The following is a 19,216-nucleotide window of genomic DNA, read 5'->3' as shown; positions in this document are numbered from 1 at the left end:
ACATTAGTGTGGCCTTCCTGTTATTTTAGACTGCTGGAGGAGGACAACCTGAATTCCCGGGGAGGGGAATGTGCAATGCGGCAACTCTTTAGGTTTACTGGGAAAGCTCTGGGGTTCACTGCAAAAAATTCTCTGCTCAGGGGCCTTTCCAGGCAATGTCAGAATCCTTCTCAATGGCTCTAGTCATCCTTTCCTTCTCTCTGAGTGCCAAGCACCCAGAAGTCTGCTTCTGTCCCTAAGGCTCCTTCGCAAACTAGGAGACCGTGTTGGCAGTGGGGCCTTGGCTACTCCCCCTGGGTTGGCCCTTGAGCACAGATGTACTGATAAAGTAGCAAGTGACAGGTAAAGTTTACCTCATTACAGGGGCTAGCATTTTCAGCTCCAAAAACTAGCCAAGCTGCACAGTACTGTGGGGCTTTCATTGCCTCTTTAGGACTCAACTTGAGGAAGAGGATACTCTCACTAGCAGCCAGGAATGTTTTTCTGCACCCACAGAAGCACAAGCGTCATTTCCTCCAGAGCAGACACACTGACATGGGTCGACCTGAATTAGTCCTGTTCATACCTTTCAGTGGGTCGTCTCTGAATAGGGCTAACATGGAATACAAATGTACTAGTAACTGATGTATCCCGGCTCAAAGATGTGTTCCAAAAAAGATCAGCTTCCTAAGTGGCCTACATATACCTTGACTGCTGGTGGGAGTTCCCAGTTTTGAGGAACATTTGTGCACTGTCATTTCCAGAGGGAGAGGGAGAATTTACATTTTTATTTCATTTAGGGCTCATCCAGACTTAACTTTCGCCCTGCACTTTCTAGGCACAGGTCCATGGTTTCCTGGTTTGTGTTTGAACATGTGTGGGGGGGTGTTTTTGGTGCCCCACCGCTTTCCACAGGAAAACCCGATATTTACTGCTGAATTGGAGCAAGCAGCTATTCAAATTTCCTGCAGGTTGCTGTTTGCTCCAATTCGGTGGTAAAGAGCTGGTTTTCATGGAGAAAGTGCTGGGGCAAAAAGAAGAAGACCCTGTCCGACATGAGCCTGTTTCTAAAGGTCACCCCAGTTGACACGCCAGCAGAAGTACCCAACATCTCAACCCTTAAGTCTTTTGTGTAGCTCCAGAGATGAAATTCACCCTGTGAATACACTGGGGTGGGCTGGGAAGTTCTAACAGCTGCTGCATAGATTCTCCTCCAGCCTTGCTTCAGTTGCTCTTTGGGTGAAAGCCGGTCACCTTTCTGCTGACGCAGCATCTTTGCCTTGATTTGCAGGTCCAGCTACAACTTCAACACCAGCAGCTATGACAGCGTCTACTACAGGGAAGCCTTTACCAGCGCCAACTGGTAAAGACCGCACTTGATAGCAAAGTGAAGGAAAAGGAGGAAGTGAAGTTGCCTGTGTGGCAGGCTTGAAGGTGGCAGAATTCAGGCTGCAAGTTGGAAGTGCCATTTTTGAATGCATCCCCCATTAGTGGGGGGACGGACTTGCTAAAAGTATTTTGGTTTTTTTAACCAAACCCCTTACATACTAGGGAGTACAGGAAAGTTAGGCTCCAACCCTTTGCCTGCCACTTTTCAGGATACTTTTAACATGGGAAAGGATTTAAAATGTTTTGATTCCCCTTCAAGGTGAAGTCCTGTGACCTATTCTCAGAACTAGGGATTGGGAAGAATTTAAATTTAGTTCACATTTAAAGGAAGTTGTATCAAATCCACACTTTTCAAAACAGTGTGAGAACCTAAACAGTGTCACCCTACAAAATTCACCCTTTTCTGAATTTTGCGGTGTAGTTTTCCAAGCAGTGTTTACAAAAATGCATATATTTGGGGAACATGTGCATTAAAATGAACGTATCAGTATGAATAGACATACAAATATGTAAATCTCATCCTTTGCTGTGTTGTCCTAGGGTCCAAGATGTCAACTTTCGCCATCATCATGCTTGTTCTGCTCACCTTTGTTCTCACTGGTATTCTTACGTGTATTGTCTGCTACAGAATACATGGAACTGGTGAGTGAGTTAGATTTCACTCAGAAAACAATGGCTTCTCTGATTCGACAGAGTGAAATGATATATGAAGAACTGAAGGGAGGGACTCTGCTGCATTAGTCCTCAGGACCAGGGTGGGTGAACCAGGGTGAAGGTTTTAGGAACCCTATCTATGGGACTAGTGAACTGCAGGTAGTTCTGAGCATAACTTTGTACATCCCTCCCGAAGCTATGTGCTTGGTGGAAAAGGACGACCATGCCAGACAGAAAGAGTGTTTATAGGCCGTTTTGCCTAAGAGCTGCACTAGTGCCCCCCTGCCACATACAGAACAACACAGCAGCTGTATGTGTTTTCCCCTTGTTGGGATTAGGGTATAAGCTGCACTCCTATTGTTCATCTGATATTGCTTGTTACATTTTTAACAAAAGCTGTTTGCAGTTTTGAAATGATTGTACTTTTCTGGAGGGACATTTGCTCATAAAGTTCTGCTGTTTGTTTTTTGTATTTCAGGTGACGGCTTTCCAATTTCATAGTAAGTGATTATCTGATTATTTAGGGGTTGTAGAACTGACATGGCAGCATATTGGAAAGATGAATATGAATAAGTGAAAAGGACCTGAAATATAAATGCTACAGTGCATATGTGTTGTGGTAGGAGGAGGGTGAATGAGAAGTAGGTCTCATCCAGAATCGCCAGATTCAGGGCTGGATTATCCAAAAAGATGTGGTTAGGGCACTAGCAAAGCAGGGGTACCTAAAAAGTGACCATTTTGTTTGTGTGTGTGTTTTTGGGAGGGGAATGACCTTTGATATTTTAAAGAAAAAGTATTGAGGTGGTCATGGGAAAAATCAGAACTTTGCTAGTCTTCCTTACACTCTACTCGTACTCTTCTTGATTTTTCTTTCCTCTTTTTTATTTTGAACTTATTTTGAACTATATATTGGGGAGAGCACCATAATCTTTTCAGTGCTCAGGGCCTCTGGCAGTCCTAATCCAGCCTCAGCCAGATGTCACCAGTGGGCTCAGCAGATCCGCTGCTTTTGCAAAGGACATAAACTATTGGATCAGATATTTGGGCTAAAATCTAGGAACTCTTTAAAACAAGAGTAGACACTTCCAGCAAATCAGGTCTTGCTCAGTGGCTTGACAAGCTCCCTGATTCGTGTTTTTTTGGCAGTGGCATAAGTTCCGCTACCACTAGAAAAATAAAAGTGTGCAAAATGACAGCAAGAACCACACAACTCCATACAGCAAGTGAGCCTCCTATCTCCTTAGAAAACATGGATAGAATAGTGGTATGTTGTGAGTGGAAAGTGGCCAAATGTTAATCTTTGCACTTGTTTAAAAGTTGAAGCATGGATTTCAGAAGCAGACTGTGCACATTGGAAAGGCTGAAACAGGACATAGGAAGCTGTGCAAAGAGACCATCTAACTGCAGAAATGCCAATCTGTCTTTGAAGTTCCAGCCCTCCAAAGTACTTCGTTTTCTTTCCTTATGCCTATTGCAAGCCCTTGGTCTATTGACCTGATTCTCACCTTTTCCTTTCTGTTTCAGCTTCTGTATTACCAGAGGCACAGATGAAGACAGCGGTGATGACAACACAGGTGGAAGTGATGGGGACAACCCACATGACCTAGGAAGAAACAACAGGTGTGCATGTTCGTATGAGTACGAGTTACTGAACGGCAGTGCTGACAACAGCCGCATCCTGGCACCTATACTAGGCCTTGAGGAAGAGGCGATAGAACTCAAGACAGTCAATATGTATGAGGCCCTGGTCAATGAGTCAGATTCTGACATTGAAGTGCTAGATGCCCGCCTGTGAGGCGCCTTCCTTTTTCTTTTTTGCATTGATGAGAGCCAGAGTGGTGTATTGGTTAAGAGTGGTAGACGTAATCTGGTGAACCGGATTCATGTCTCCTCTCCTCCACACGCAGCTGCTGGGTAACCTTAGGCTAGTCACACTTCTTTGAAGTCTCTCAGCCCCACTTACCTCACAGAGTATTTGTTGTGAGGGAGGAAGGGAAAGGAGAATGTTAGCCGCTTTGAGACTCCTTCGGGTAGTGAGAAAGCGGGATATCAAATCCAAACTCTTCTTCTCCTCAACCCAGCCATCATCAGGCTATTTTCCATATTGTTTCTAGAGGTAAAATTGTGCCACCATTTGGGCAAAGAGGCCATACATCTTGACTTTTGCTGACACAGCCGGGATGCAATAAGAAAACGGACGCGAATTGAGAATTAGCAATTAAAAAAAGCTCAACAACATTGCACAAAAATTGGCCAAAGCTCAAAATTGATTCAATTTCTGAAAGATGGCAACCCTAGTTAAGTAGGGTGGAGTGTGGATCACAAAAGCAATGGCTTATGTTCAAGTGTGCTTCAGGAATGCATTGTCAGTTCTCTGCCTCAGAACTGCCCTGTATAAGGTGGAGGATAATCAGATTTTTTATATGCTAGTGGTGGCGGCAGCAGTGGTGGTGGTGGTAGTGGGTGTTGTGTTGTTGTTCTTGTTGTTGTTCTTGTTGCTGTTCTTGTTGTTCTTGTTGTGGTTGTGCTTGTAGTTGTTGTTGTTATTATTAAATTTATTAGTGATATTTTCTTTGCCAAAGCAGCTCATGTTCATTTCATTCAGTATCGCTGGTCTGGAAGACAATCAGACTGGTGCCTGTGTTGCTTTTTTAAAGGTTTGTGTCATTTACATCAATGGTCCTCAACCTTGACTCCCTTGACCAACTACATTCTTTCTGCGGCACCCCTGTGGGGCTCAGGAGCCCACTTATTTCACCCCTTGCCTGCAGAGCCAGCAGCCTCTCACTCCTCCCTTGTGGAGGGGTCCCTCCACATCCTCTCCTTTCCCCTCTCCTTGGGAGTCCTCCAGGCAGCCGCTCCTACTGCCTCTGGTCTCTGAGCTGCCCCCGCCCCAAAGAGAGGTGCCACCTCACACCGCCCCACAAGGGCCTGAGAAGAGGATGCCCCCGGCCTTAGTGGTCCAATGGAGATGAACATGAGACCAGCACCGTACTCACCTTGGGAGGCAGCAATGGGCGCTGCTTGCCCTCCATGGCAGAAAGGGCTTCCCTTCAGCCCTGGGCACTCAGCTTCCAGGCAGGCTTCGCACACAGCAAGTACAAGAAAATCCAGTGCAGCACCTGCCTGAACTGGCTGGCTGGGCTCCCTCGCCCACTTGCTTGCTTACACTGCTCCTGGCAGCCAGCATCCCCTGGCCAGCCCCAGAGGCACCATTCATCTGGGGAGCTTGTAGCCAGGGCTGCTGCAACAAACGGCTGCACAAGCCTTTGGGAGTCAGAGATGCGAGAGGGCGTCAGAGGAGGGAGGGAAGGAAAGAGGGACAGAGGCCAGGGTTGCCCGCAGCACCCCTGACCATCATTCAAAGCACCCCAGGGTACCACGGCACACTCATTGAAAATCATTGATCCAAGCTATTTCATAATTCCCCCTTTGCTACACTTGGTGGGTGGGCTGTTCTTCTCTTGCATTGCTGTCACTTATAGATCTTATATTGTAAAGAGGCAATGCATGAGTTCTACTTGGAGGAGGGAGGATTACAATTTTTCTATCTATCTATTTGTGTGACAGAATGTTGGACTAGGACACTGGAGAGGCCACGGTTAAAATCCCTACCGGGCCTTGAAGCTCAAATGGGTGCCACAGGCCAGTCAAAGACCCTCAGCCAAACCTACTTCACAGTACTGTGAGGATGAAACGGCATGAGGGTGAAGTGTGTACGTCGTCTTGATCTCCTCGGAGAAAATATATGTAACATGAATGCAGAAAAAAACCCAAAAAAATAAATAAAATTTGTTAAATTCGCTGTTTGCCATATTTATATTGTGGTTCCCTATGCCCTTAAATTTGACCAAACTGCGGGAGGCAGTGGAAGACAGGAGTGCCTGGTGTGCTCTGGTCCATGGGGTCACGAAGAGTCGGACACGACTAAACAACTAAACAACAACAACAACATGCCCTTAAACAACAAAGCTTTAGATATGCTAAAGAGAGATGCCTTTGCTCAGCCTGACAGGGCTCCCAACCCTGAATTCACAAGGGGGGGGGGGAAACAAACCCATCTCATTTTCCTTGTTTTGGGTTTTCCTTAATGCCCTCTATTAGTTTTACCTCCCTGAATTCTTTTGCAGTATTGCTGTCATCCAGCAATGGGCCCAAACATACTCTTCATTGTGCTATAGCTACCTTCCCCAACCTGCTACCCTTCTGATATTTTTGGGATACAACCCCCAGGTTGGGCATGACTGCACTCTGGATTCTGCCCATCTTGTCTCCCCCTTTTTTTGCCTTCCTCCCCACCTCTTGATTTGCTGCCAGCCAAGCAGTTTGTGATCTGTTAGCTCCATAGCTATCAACGATCCCTTATTTGGCGGGAAACTCCCTTATCCCAGCGCCGTTTCCCGCTGCTGTCCTGGATTGATGATGTCCGTTAAATTTCCCGGGTTTCAAAGGAAGCAGCTCCTCTCCCTCTCTCCCTGATGGCCAGGGAGGAGAGAGGCTCCAACTGTGTTGCTTGGCTGCGTTGCTCACCCAATAAGGAGTCTAAGAACGACTGGGGGGGTGGAGCTTGCATGCCTTGTGCTGATCAAATCGGCCGCGTTGCCTGGGGACTCGCCTTTGCTGAGCGCTTCCCAGCGGAGAGGTGACGGTCGTTTTCTTTGCTGCATCCCCTTTGCCGGGTTGCTGCGCTATAGGAACCACCACTTGAGCCTTCGTTTGGCTGTTGGTTGACTAAAATCCCTTATTTTGGCTGCTGGTCCCTTATTTTCAAATCTGTAAGCTCCTCCCTCCCCAAGGTTGTATCAGGTGGATATAACCCCCCAAGTTGCTACACAAATTTGATGGTTCTGATTCTACACTTAGGGTGGCTGGGACTGTCTTCTGCTGCAACAACTAACAACCTTCCTTTGCCCGCCCCTGTGTCCTTTCCTTGCCTGTCTTGTCCTGCCTAAACATAGGAAGCCAACTGAATTAGGCAAATGGGAAATTGTCAGTCCAGTTTGGTCCACCACAGTGCTATTTACTCTGACTGGCAGTTGCTCTCCAGAGTTTCAGGTAGGGCATATTCCCCAGACCTAACTGGAGACACCAAGGATTTAACCAGGACACTCTATATTCAGAGCAGGTGTTCTCCCACTGCATTATGGCACTTGAGATTTCCTCTGCAGCAGTGACCACTAGCAGCATCTGAGGAGAAGTAGGATAAAGGATAGAGCATGGGTCAGTAACCTTTTTCAGCTGTGGGCCAGTCCACCATCCCTCAGACCATGTGGTGGGCCAGACTATATTTTTGGGGGGAGGGGTGAACGAATTCCTATGCCCCACAAATAACCCAGAGATGCATTTTAAATAAAAGGACACATTCCACTCATGTAAAAACACGCTGATTCCAGGATCATCCGCAGGCCAGATTGAGAAGGTGATTGGGCTGCATCCCAATCCCCTTAGGTTGCCTACCCCTGGGATAGAGCCTCAAGGAGTCTTGCAATGGGAAGAACCTAGAGGGGAGAAGTTTGGGCAGGGAAAAGGGTGTGGGAACTAAGTACCAGTCTCCCTCCTTATCCTGACATTAGCAGCAAGAAGGTGTTTGTTACCTGCTGCAGTTCCAGACGAGATGTGAGGGGAAGGGATAGCTTTCAGTCTTTCTGTTTTCTTCGCTATTCTAGTTGAGGAGTGTTAAATTTCACCCCCACCCCCACCCCTGTCTCTTCCATGTGCGCACACACACCCCATCATCAGGTGTGGAAGCTCTAAATATCCAATGTCCCCAGAGAAGAGATTCTCTTGCACAGAGACAGGTCGAAACTAGCCAAGGAAATGACCATTTGGCTCTCTGAGGGAGGCAAAATCCTGCTCCATTTGGGTAAAAAAAAAAGGCACAGAACAGCACCCTCCATTTGTAGGTTTCAAGGGACAGGGAGTCATGTATGGGAGAAGGTGCTGTCTGTCACTCAGAGATGAATGCCTGCAAAATAAACAGCTTTGTTTCTAATACGGGCTTTAAATGTGACATGATTATTCCCCCTTAAAGAACTTGAGCATCTACTTCACAAATAAGCAGCATGGTGATTGAACCGCAAGAGATTGAACCGCACCTATCATCCATGGATTCTTGGCCATGCTGACCGGGGCTGATGGGAGTTGGAGTCCAACAACTTCTGGAGGGCGCTACACTGACTACCTATGAGTAGATCAAACAGCAGGGTCTTGTGTCACCTTAGGAATCCAGCAACATCTGGACTGACTACCCCTTTCATATATCAAGGCATATCTTACCCTTTAGCTTAATTTTTCACTTGGTGTGTGTGTGTTTTCTGATCAGTAGTAAAAATGTAACAGTTGGGTTTGGAAGTCAAGTATTTAGGACACACAGAAGGAAAACCCTAATTGCACGATTTGTGAAACTCAGGCTTCCATTAAAAAAAAAAAAAAAAAAAAAACTTGGGCCAGGAACTGGGTAATGGAAGAATGGATAGCTGGTCTAGGAATAATCTTGCATTGGCCCACCCAGAGAGAAAGAGAAAGACACAAACAAACAGGACTGTGTGTTTTTGCAGGGTGCCCAAGTGTGGGTTTGAGACTCTATATACATATTGTTTTATGTGCACAGATGCTCTCTTATTCATTCATTCATTCAGTTTTAAAACATTTTTAGAGCAACAATCATCACACATTCTTGGGCAGTCAACAACAATATAAAGTATTGTTACAGAAGTTGGGTGCCACCCCCACTCTCTGCCAGCAGTAGCAAGATTCCATGGCGCAGGGGTGCCAACTCAAATAAAATATTGGGGGGACGACAAGTAAGCCCTGACCTGTATAATCGATCAAAAGATGCAGCATACACACCATTTGAATGGCAACACCCATCAAATTGAGGGGGCACTCTCAAATATTTTATTGGGGGGAGGTGAAGGGACCTCTGCCCGTAGGAGTTGGCTCCCAAGCCAGGGGGTTCCAGGCACTCCCCCAGGGTGTGTGTTCCTTTGGAGAATTTAGACACATCAGAGACTGTTGTAGCTTTAAGAAATATGGTTTATTCACCTATTTACAACTTCAGTCTGAGTGGGCAGGGTCCAGATCTTACAGCACAGTCATCTCAAACATAGCTTGTTCCCGATAGCAGTGCAGCCCTGGAGTCAAATACATCTTTCCCAGCCAGCCTTCAGCCAACCTGCCCAAGGTGGATCTCCCTCGTTGTTCTTCCCCTTCTTCTTCCCAGCACACCTTGCCCTAAAGACTCCCCTTTCCTGTCACTTCAAATACACACCCCATCACCATGTCTGCCCAAATTTCCTCTTTGATGGGCCATCAACACTTTGTGTCATGTGACACCCTGTCTTGGAAAGGAAGCCTGGCCTGGCCTTTTCCACTGGTCTGCAATCTTCCCTTTAAATAATCTGCCACCATTTATTAATTTCTAGGGTTTAGTGGGGTCCCCCAAAATCTTTAACAGTATAAATTAGTTAAAACCTAATACTACACAATAAAACTCTAACATTATTCAACCATAATAAATGACAGCAAATTAAAGTTATTAGGCAGCCTGAGGAATTGTACAAATTTAAAATGCTTGAATAAATAGAAACGTACTAACCAGGTCCAAAGAGATTGCAAAGGAGGAACTAACCATACCCCCTTAGTTATGCAATTCCACATGGCCCCCCTTAGCAAGAAAGCCATCTCCTCCCAAGAAGAGAAACCCTCAGAACTGGGCCATAGCAGAATGTCTTAAGAGCAGAATGCTCTTAATAGTATTTGGATCCCAAGCCATTTCTTTCGGATATTATGGTAAATAGAGATGTGGAGGAGAGGGCAATGGACACAATCCAGTTCCCCCCACCTTTGTGCATTCAGTCAGTAGTGTCAACATTAACTGCAACATCGTCACACAATAAATCCATTGCCACATGGAATACACTTTGAAGCATCTTTAAGTGCATGCAAACATTTCAGAATATCATTACAGCAATAACTATCACCACTGTACTGATGCTGTTTCAGTCTGCTGAACCAACGGAAATGGAGCAGTTCACACAACAGACCTTTACCACTCTGACCACCCTTTCCCAACCTGGTGCCCCTCAGATGTTTTGGTCTACAGCTCCTCCCATCATCTCTGACAACTGGTCATGCTTGCTGGGGCTGATGGGATTGACAGCACAAGAATTTCTGGTGGGCACCAGATCTTGGAATGCTGGCATTGGCCTTGAAGGAGACCATACTTTGCTGTCACAGCGGCTGGCTACAGAAAATACAGAGGGCTCTGCCTGTGTGTTTGTGTGCTCAGGTGCACACAGTACAGCCTGAGCTTCCTATTCATGATGTACCTGCAAACATGGTGTGGAGCTTCACATTTTCTTCAAAGCATAAATGCATGAAGTAGAATATTGTGATCCAATTCCACTCCGCACAACTAGTGCAATGTAAAAGAAGCAACATTTAAACATGGCCATGGTCCATTTATAAAAACATCCAGAAAACCTTAGCAATGCCCCCCACAAAGTCAGCTAGAAACATCTGGAAACATTTGAACAAACCACCTAACATCATATTGGGATACATGTTAACATAAACTGCATCCAGGCCTTCAATGTTTGGCACAGTTTAACTCCCTAAACCTTGATTATTTCTAACTTTTATTTGATCTAATAGCTTAGGTATCTCACACCCCACAAACTCATAACAATACCAAACTCTGCCATTCATAGAGCTCCCCGCATCCCTCTTTCCCAGCAATGACTCCTGCTCTGCGGAGAGGTCCTGTGATGACTTGCTGGATGCTCAACGTTGCTGGGCAAATGCCGCACTTTGCATATTTGACAAACTGACACTCTGCCACGTTGAGTGTCGAACTCAGCTTGTCAAATACACGGAGTGAAGCACTGCAGATCCTCAGGGAACATTGAGAGAAGCACTCAGGAAACACTGGTGACGTAATATCCAGCCAGGCAGCACCCTAAAGTGAGGGAAGAAAAGACAAGACCAGAAAAGGCTTGTTTTGATGGAAACCAGAGAACAGGAAAGGAGAACCAAAGTAGACTTGAGTTTTTTTACAAACTTTTTTTGTTTTGTTTTTTACAAATATGGAGCAGATATTATGTGGCACCTGTAGCAGTGCCAATTTAGCCGATTGAAGTGGGCGAGTGGGCATGTATGGGATAAGGTTACATCACAGGTAAACTGGCCAAGTTGTTAAGGGCTTTGAATACTATTAGTTACACTTTGAACTTGGTCCAGTAGCAAACAAACTCTGAGCGCAGGTGACAAGGCTTCATTCTCATCAGCAGCCATGCTGTAAGATTCTGCACTGGTTGTAGCTTTCAGATCAAGCACAAGTGAAGCCCCACATAGAATGCATTGTAGTAATCCAGTCTTTTAAAATTATTTTTTATTTATTAAAAGCCCATAGCACTCAGTATTAGTAACCCAGTCTTGAAGTAACCAGTGCATGAACTACGCTGGCAGAGCTAAGACAAAAAGACTTCTTCCCAGGTGTCTGAGTTTGTAGGGTGTCCTAATGCTCCAGTTTTCCTTCTACTAAACACCTTAGGCATCCAGAAAGAAGTCTTTTTTGTCTCAGAATATTCTCCATAACTCACAGAGAGTTCTACAGCCTCTACCAAACATCCTTTAGTCTCCCAGACAGGGTTAAATGTTCTTTTTTATTTTAATTTTAGGAACTGCTTCATGATAATGCTTTGAAGCAGCATAGTTTGTGTTCCATAATGGAAGCCTAATCTCTTCAGCCCTCCTAGTGACCCTGAACTTTTAATTATCTTACTGTGTAGATCTGGTTGTTAAGCACTGAGCTTTTATCAGTGATGTTTTTCTAGAAAAAGAGGTGCTGGAACTCCCCACAAACACCTCCCTTGTTCTCTTATAATCTTATAATGGCAAAGGTACCCACCTGAGAGGTTCCATAGCTGAGCTCCGGCGAGTTCCAGCTGAAAAAAGCCCTGCAGATAATTGTCTATAAAATGGGTGCTCTCGCCCCGCCCCATTTCTCTTGCTCTCAGATGTTGTATAAGAGTGCCTGGTCATCTGACTTAAAAAATTGAAATTGGAAGATAAATGCACCTGCTCTCCCATCACACACACACACACAGAGAGAGAGAGAGAGAGAGAGAGAGAGTTTCTCTCTCTCTCTTTTTCTGTTAAAGCTGACCTGACTGTTGATACAATAAAAGTGAACTCTTTCTTTGTGAACAGTAACAATGAAAACAAATTGATCTTATTCACCCATCTTGTTCATGTGTTACAACAACCCCTAAAGCAGGCTTCCTCAACCTCGACCCTCCAGATGTTTTTGGCTTACAACTCCCATGATCCCTAGCTAGCAGGACCAGTGGGCAGGGATGATGGGAATTGTAGTCTCAAAACATCTGGAGGGCCGAGGTTGAGGAAGCCTGCCCTAAAGAGAGAACAGAGTGTGCAGCCTTTTACAAAACTTTTTTTTTTAAAAAAATTCATCAGTTGCATTTATAGCTCGTCTTTTTTCTTTAGGTGGCATATATAGATCTCCCTCTCTTCAACACCACAACAACCCAGTGAGGTAGGATGGGCTGAGGGGCAGTGACAGGTCCAAGGTCACCCAGTGATTTTCATGGCCAAGTGGGGATGTGAATCTTAGTCTCTCCCAGGTCCTAGACTGACACTCTTAACAATGCAGAGCATTATCGCATTCTAATATTTATTGGAAGCCACTCAGTCAAGTTTGTCCAATAACTCAAGTGTGCTGTGCTGCAGCAAGCTCATTATGAGGAGTCTGTTGGCTTGTGGAAGTGGGAGCTCGGATGAGCCTGGTCTGAGACAGAGCAGCAGAGGGACAGAAAAGTCATGCCCCTGGTCACACTTCCCTCTTTTGCACAAAAGGAACAGGAATGCTGTCCTCTGTTGATGTCAATACACGCACACTGTTTCACAAGCAAAGAGCCAAAGCTCACCATTCTGTGAGGGTGCAACAGTTGCATGTCATCAGAATGTTAAACACATACACACAGAGACACCTATATGTGGCGCATTTGGTGTGAGAGACTGACAGAGCGACAGGGCCATCTTAAGAATATCCGGCGCTGTGGTGCAAAGCTCCCTCTGCCCCCCTGCCCCCCGTTTCCCAGAGTTTTTTAGGGATGACAGCGCTGCCGGCAGGGCTGGAGGAGGTGGGTGAGGGCGGCAAGCATCCAGCCTCCGCCTCTTCCCTGGCACCCTCCAGAACTTGGCGCCCCGGCGCCCCGTGCCACTAGCCTCTATGGGTAAAACGCCCCTGCAGAGCAAGAAGCATTCAGCAGTCAGTTCTATCTTCTTCTAGCTTTTTATTAATAACCATGAAATAGTGCCAGACATTTCCAGGACAATTTAGGCTGCTGGCTAGTGAGTAAGCCTTACAGAATACTCTGGGAGTTACTTCTGAGTATGCATGCAGTGGATCATACTGCACTTCACTTTACATGGATATGTAATTAGGAGAATTAGGAACTGCCGTGTACAGAGTCAGGACATTGGTCCTGTAGCCCAGTATTGCCCACAAAGGCAGTAGTTCTTTCCAGAGTTTTAGACCAGGGACCTTTCCCTGCCCTTCCTGGGGACTGAACCTGCATGCTGGATAATGTCCACTTGAATCTTGAAAGCATTATTTTGTCACTGAAGGAACACTGCTGGTTTTAACAAGTACTGTGAAATGAAGTGGTTTGACAACTGTAGCCTCTGAGAGGAACAGTGTAAAGCACTAAATGGATTTACAAAGGGATTTTTTTTCAGCCGGAGCTCCTAGGGCCTCAGCTCTGGCACCTCTCAGGCGGGCGACATTGCCATTCTAAGAGAACAAGGGAGAAGTTCATGGTGAACTCCAGCACCTCTTTTTCTAGAATTGTTTGGGGAAGGATCATGCCATAGCCACCAGGGGCCTATTTCAGAGACTATTTCAGTTTTCAGATGCAGAATGCCATGGTTTTGTGCCTTTCTGATTGGTCTAGTTACTTTTGGGCTACTTTAAAACATGATCTATATGGTTAGGTCAGCAATATTTCTTCTTTTTTCAAATCTGTGTTGCATGATTCCCCTCCCCCTTTATAAAGAGTATTATGAAGCTTGAAAACTTGATGCATTTCTACTGAAAGATACTATACATGATCCAGCAACAAACGTTTGCTGGTAACTCCTGTTGAAACATATCCACATCAGGCCTTCCCCATTCCTAAGGAGCTCCAGGCAGTATACATGGTTCTACCTCTGCATCTAATCCTCACTACAACCCTGCAAGGTAGGATACGCTGAGAGACAGTGACTGGCCCATGGTCACTCCGTCATCTTCATGTGGATGAGTGAGGATTTGGATCCTGGTCTGCCAGGCTGAAGTCCAACACACAAATAAGCCCATGCGATTATAAGCCTTGAGGTTGCATCGGCTGGGTGAGGACTGCAGGGCCTGCTCCCTTCCAGGGCCTTTTCCAACTGGCCCAGGGGGCGTGGCCCAGGCCCTTATTTGGAACAAACTTTTGGGGAAGTATGGGAAGTGTTCTGCCATTGCTTCCCTGTTCCAGGTGGTTAATGTGCTTTAAAATGTCCTCAAGCAGTCGGTGGCAATTTAAATTTTTATTCTTTATTTCCTTTTTTCCTTTGTTGGGGGTGGGTGAGTGGGATGGATATTTGGTTGGGGATTAATTTTAGTATAATTGTTTTGTTCCTTTTGTTGTTGTTGTTGTTTTATTGGTTCTGTATAGTTTGTGTTTTGTTTTTAAGGGGGCGGGATCAGGGCTGCCTGGGAGTGGGGCCCCAGCCAACACGATGGCTGGGACAAGTTCCACAGGGGGGGAAGCACTGGGACATCCAATCTCGGTGATCATGGGCAGGAGGCGGAGTTACGCTAAGACCAGACCATGTCATTACCGAGGAGGCAGGTTTAGTCGTTGTTTGAAGACTATCCCTGCCTCCGGGTCTGGCCTTGACCGGATGGATACTGGAATCAACAGGGGAAACCCACATGACCTGAAGGTGTTGCTGTGTAATGCCAGGTCAATGATGAATAAAACCACTGCCATCCACGACCTGATTGTGGATGGAGGATTTGACCTGGCATGTGTGACAGAGACCTGGTTGGAGGAAGCAGATGGGCCTGTCCTTGCCGCTGCTTGCCCACCAGGTTTCTCTTACGCACAGCAACCCAGGTCATGTGGGCGGGGAGGGGGGGTTGCAGTGATTTTTAGGAAGTCACTAGCTTGCACCAGGCGTCCTACTGGGAAGATCCAGTTTTCTGAGTGCATGTTCTGGAAGTTGGGCAATAGGGGCAGTACAGGATTCCTTTTGGTGTACCGACCTCCCCACTGCACCAAGGATTCCCTGTCCGAGCTGCTTCAGGTCGTGGCGGATTTTCTCCTGGAGACACCTAGTTTGGTTGTCCTAGGGGATTTTAACATCCATGCCGACACGACCTTACAAGGGGCTGCTCGGGACTTCGTGGAAAGCATGGCCTCCATGGGGCTGTCCCTGAATAAGTTTGGCCCAACTCATAGTCATGGACATGCCTTCGACCTGGTGTTCACCTCTAGTGACGTGGGCGATCTGACACTAAGAAAAAGTGAAACAAAAGAAGTGGCATGGTCAGATCACTTCCTGGTGCAACTGGACTTCTCCACGACCCTTCCCCTCTGCAGGGAGGTGGGACCAATTCGGATGGTCCGCCCCCGCCACTTAATGGATCCAAATGGTTTCCAGAGAGTGGTAGGGGATGTTTTATCCCATGTTGATGGCCTTTCAGCCGATTCCCTGGTGGCCCGCTGGAATGCGGAGTTAACCAGGGCTATTGACTGTCTGGCTCCGAAGCGCCCTCTCCAATTGCATGGAGCCCAGACAGCCCCATGGTTTTCTTCGGAGCTGAGGGCAATGAAACAATCGCTGAGACGGCTAGAGCGTCGGTGGCAGAAAACTCACTCCGAATCTGACCAGACACAAGTTAGAGCGCAACGTCGAGCCTACCAAGTGGCGATAGCGACGGCGAAGAAGACTTTCTTCACCGCCTCTATTGCATCTGCAGAAAATAGTAGCAGGAGACTCAGGTGGTTCGCAATTTAACGGAACCACTTTACCACCGGGGCCTTGTAAAGACCCCAAGGTCTCCTGCAACGATTTTGCAAAGTTTTTTGCAGATAAAATCACTCATATTCGGAAGGAGCTAGATACCACCGTGAGAGCAGGGCTGGGGCGGGAGAGTGCTAGAGCTCTGTCTGGTCAAGTTGCATGGAATCGATTTCAATCCGTTACCCCCGAGGATGTGGACAGGCTGCTTGGACGCGTGAAACCAATCACCTGTCTCCTTGATCCTTGCCCATCCTGGCTAATAAAAGCAAGCCGGGAAGGGCTGGGCGATGGGCTCTGCGGGGTGGTGAATGCTTCCCTCTGTGAGGGAACATTCCCAGATCGGCTGAAAGAGGCGGTCATTAAACCGCTTCTTAAAAAAACATCTTTAGACCCGGCCAGTATGGCCAACTATCGCCCAGTCTCAAATCTTCCATTCTTGGGCAAGGTGATTGAGCGCGTGGTTGCTGAACAACTCCAGGCACGCCTGGAGGATGCGGACCATTTGGATCCCTTCCAATCGGGATTAAGGCCTCATCATGGGACTGAAACTGCCTTGGTCGCGCTGGTTGATGATCTCCGGCGAGCTAGGGGCAAAGGTGAGAGTTGTTTCCTAGTTCTGCTGGATCTCTCAGCGGCCTTTGATACAATCAACCATAACATCCTTCTGGACCGTCTAGAGGGGCTGGGAGCTGGGGGCACTGTTATACAGTGGTTTCGCTCCTTCCTCCTGGGCCGTGTTCAGAAAGTGGGGGGGGGATGAGTGTTCAGACCCCTGGGCCCTCACTTGTGGGGTGCCTCAGGGTTCCGTCCTCTCCCCCATGCTTTTTAACATCTATATGAAGCCGCTGGGAGAGATCATCAGGGGGTTTGGACTGGGTGTCCATCAATATGCAGATGATACCCAGCTCTACCTCTCTTTCAAATCAGAACCAGTGAAGGCAGTGAAGGTCCTGTGTGAGTGCCTGGAGGCGGTTGGAGGATGGATGGCGGCTAATGGATTGAAGTTGAATCCTGACAAGACAGAAGTACTGTTTTTGGGGGACAGGGGGCGGGCTGGTGTGGAGGACTCCCTGGTCCTGAATAGGGTAATGGTGCCCCTGAAGGACCAGGTGTGCAGCCTGGGAGTCATTTTGGACTCACAGCTGTCCATGGAGGCGCAGGTCAATTCTGTATCCAGGGCAGCTGTCTACCAACTCCACCTGGTACGCAGGCTGAGACCCTACCTGTCCGCGGACTGTCTCGCCAGAGTGGTGCATGCTCTAGTTATCTCCCGCTTAGACTACTGCAATGCGCTCTACGTGGGGCTACCTTTGAAGGTGACTCAGAAACGACAACTAATCCAGAATGCGGCAGCTAGACTGGTGACTGGGGGCGGCCGCCGAGACCACATAACACCGGTCTTGAAAGACCTACATTGGCTCCCAGTACGTTTCCGAGCACAATTCAAAGTGCTGGTGTTGACCTTTAAAGCCCTAAACGGCCTCGGCCCAGTATACCTGAAAGAGCGTCTCCACCCCCATTGTTCTGCCCGGACGCTGAGGTCCAGCGCCGAGGGCCTTCTGGTGGTTCCCTCATTGCGAGAAGCAAAGCTACAGGGAACCAGGCAGAGGGCCTTCTCGGTAGTGGCGCCCGCCCTGTGGAACGCCCTCCCATCAGATGTCAAAGTGATAAATAACTACCTGACATTCAGAAGACATCTTAAGGCAGCCCTGTTCAGGGAAGTTTCTAATCTGTGGTATTTTAGTGCATTTTTGGTTTCTATGGAAGCCACCCAGAGTGGCTGGGGAAACCCAGCCAGATGGGTGGGGTACAAATAATAAATTATTATTATTATTATTATTATTATTATTATTATTAACCTAGTCTTACCCATTGAAATAAATTGACTTGTTAGCCGCAGCCATTGGATTTAATCATTCTAACAGATTTTGGTTGGATTGTGCCCACTTTCTAACCCTTTTATGTGTCTCAGCTGTGCAACTGAACACATCTCTCCTGCTTCTATCTGTATTTTATATTATTATTTTTTAAGGCAAATAAAAATGATCACCAATCCAATACTATGCTTAGAACAAGCTGGGGGGTGTTTCTGAAAGAAATATCCCCCTTTAAGACTGGAGCTGGGGTAGCTCAGTCGGTAGAGCCTGGATGGCTCAGTTGGTTAGAGTGTGATGCTGATAATGCTAAGGCTGCAGGGTCGATCCCTGTATGGGTTAGCTGCATATTCTTGCATTGCAGGAGAGTTAGGCTAGATGACACTCAGGGTCCCTTCCAATGCTGCAATACTATTATTCTATGAGACTTGTAATTTCGCAGGACGTTGGGCAAAAGATTCCTGCACTGCAAGGGATGATCCTTGTGGTCCCTTCCAACTCTATGGTTCTATGGGTTTGTTTGTTTGTTTGTTTGTTTGTTTGTTTGTTTAAAAATCCATCCCAGGATTGGCCTGAGGCACTTCCTGGGGAACTATCAAACAATCACTAGTTTTCCTGGCATTTTGAATTCAGGACTTATGCATTATAGTCTCCAAAATTAAAAAAACACACACAAAGTAAGCGAGAAAATGCCTCAGTTTGGACCAATTCGTTTTAAAATGCAGGAGTCGTTTGTGTGACTCAAAATTGGCCTAACCTATTTGGAGACAAATCCCATGAGTTACTCTGAATTAGTAAATGTGTTTAGGATTACTAATCCTTACAGTCAGTGTGGCAGAGTGGTGAGTGTGAGACTGCAACCTGGGAGACTAGGGTTCTAAACCCCCACTTGGTCATAAGGCTCCCTGGGTGACCTTGGGCAGTCACTGCCTCTGAGCTCCTTGGACGAAAAGGTGGGATATAAATGCAACAAATAAATAATAATCTTGATTTAAGCATGCTTCCATCTTAATTCCAAAATAAATGAAAAGGGGAACAAAGATACACTCGACAAGTACCCTCAAGTTCAAGCTGGGGAGGGAGACTGTTAAAAGCAATACCATTTTGATAGGGTGTTTGACAGTTCGAAGTTTCTCATACTATCTCTGTGATTTACCCTCAGTACATTTACCTCCCCTTAAAATAAGCACACAACAGTGCTAAATACTGGGTAATTATTAGCACAATTAGTGAAGATCACCAGC

The 19,216-nt window shown here is 46.7% G+C and overlaps 1 protein-coding gene and 1 long non-coding RNA gene across 3 annotated transcripts in view; one reads left to right on the top strand and one right to left on the bottom strand.

The window, feature by feature from the left end:
* Positions 1-4,542, top strand: part of VSIG4 (V-set and immunoglobulin domain containing 4) — a 37,148-nt gene extending 32,606 nt beyond the window's left edge. For both annotated transcript variants that reach the window (XM_080989876.1, XM_080989877.1), the window contains 4 exons: positions 1,271-1,342; positions 1,909-2,010; positions 2,501-2,522; positions 3,547-4,542. In XM_080989876.1, the coding sequence (XP_080846002.1) occupies positions 1,271-1,342; positions 1,909-2,010; positions 2,501-2,522; positions 3,547-3,817 (467 nt within the window). In that variant the 3' untranslated portion in view covers positions 3,818-4,542. The remainder of the gene's footprint in view (positions 1-1,270; positions 1,343-1,908; positions 2,011-2,500; positions 2,523-3,546) is intronic.
* Positions 4,543-9,036: 4,494 nt separating this feature from the next.
* Positions 9,037-19,216, bottom strand: part of LOC308468069 — a 59,421-nt gene continuing 49,241 nt past the window's right edge. The window contains exons 4-5 of the long non-coding RNA XR_013981439.1: positions 11,933-12,070; positions 9,037-10,981 (exon numbers count right to left, since the gene is read on the bottom strand). This is a non-coding gene — a long non-coding RNA (uncharacterized lncRNA). The remainder of the gene's footprint in view (positions 10,982-11,932; positions 12,071-19,216) is intronic.

This window comes from Podarcis pityusensis, assembly GCF_964106645.2.
Source record: "Podarcis pityusensis genome assembly, chromosome: Z".
Classification (NCBI taxonomy): Eukaryota; Metazoa; Chordata; class Lepidosauria; order Squamata; family Lacertidae; genus Podarcis; species Podarcis pityusensis.
This window is presented reverse-complemented; position numbering and strand designations above follow the sequence as displayed.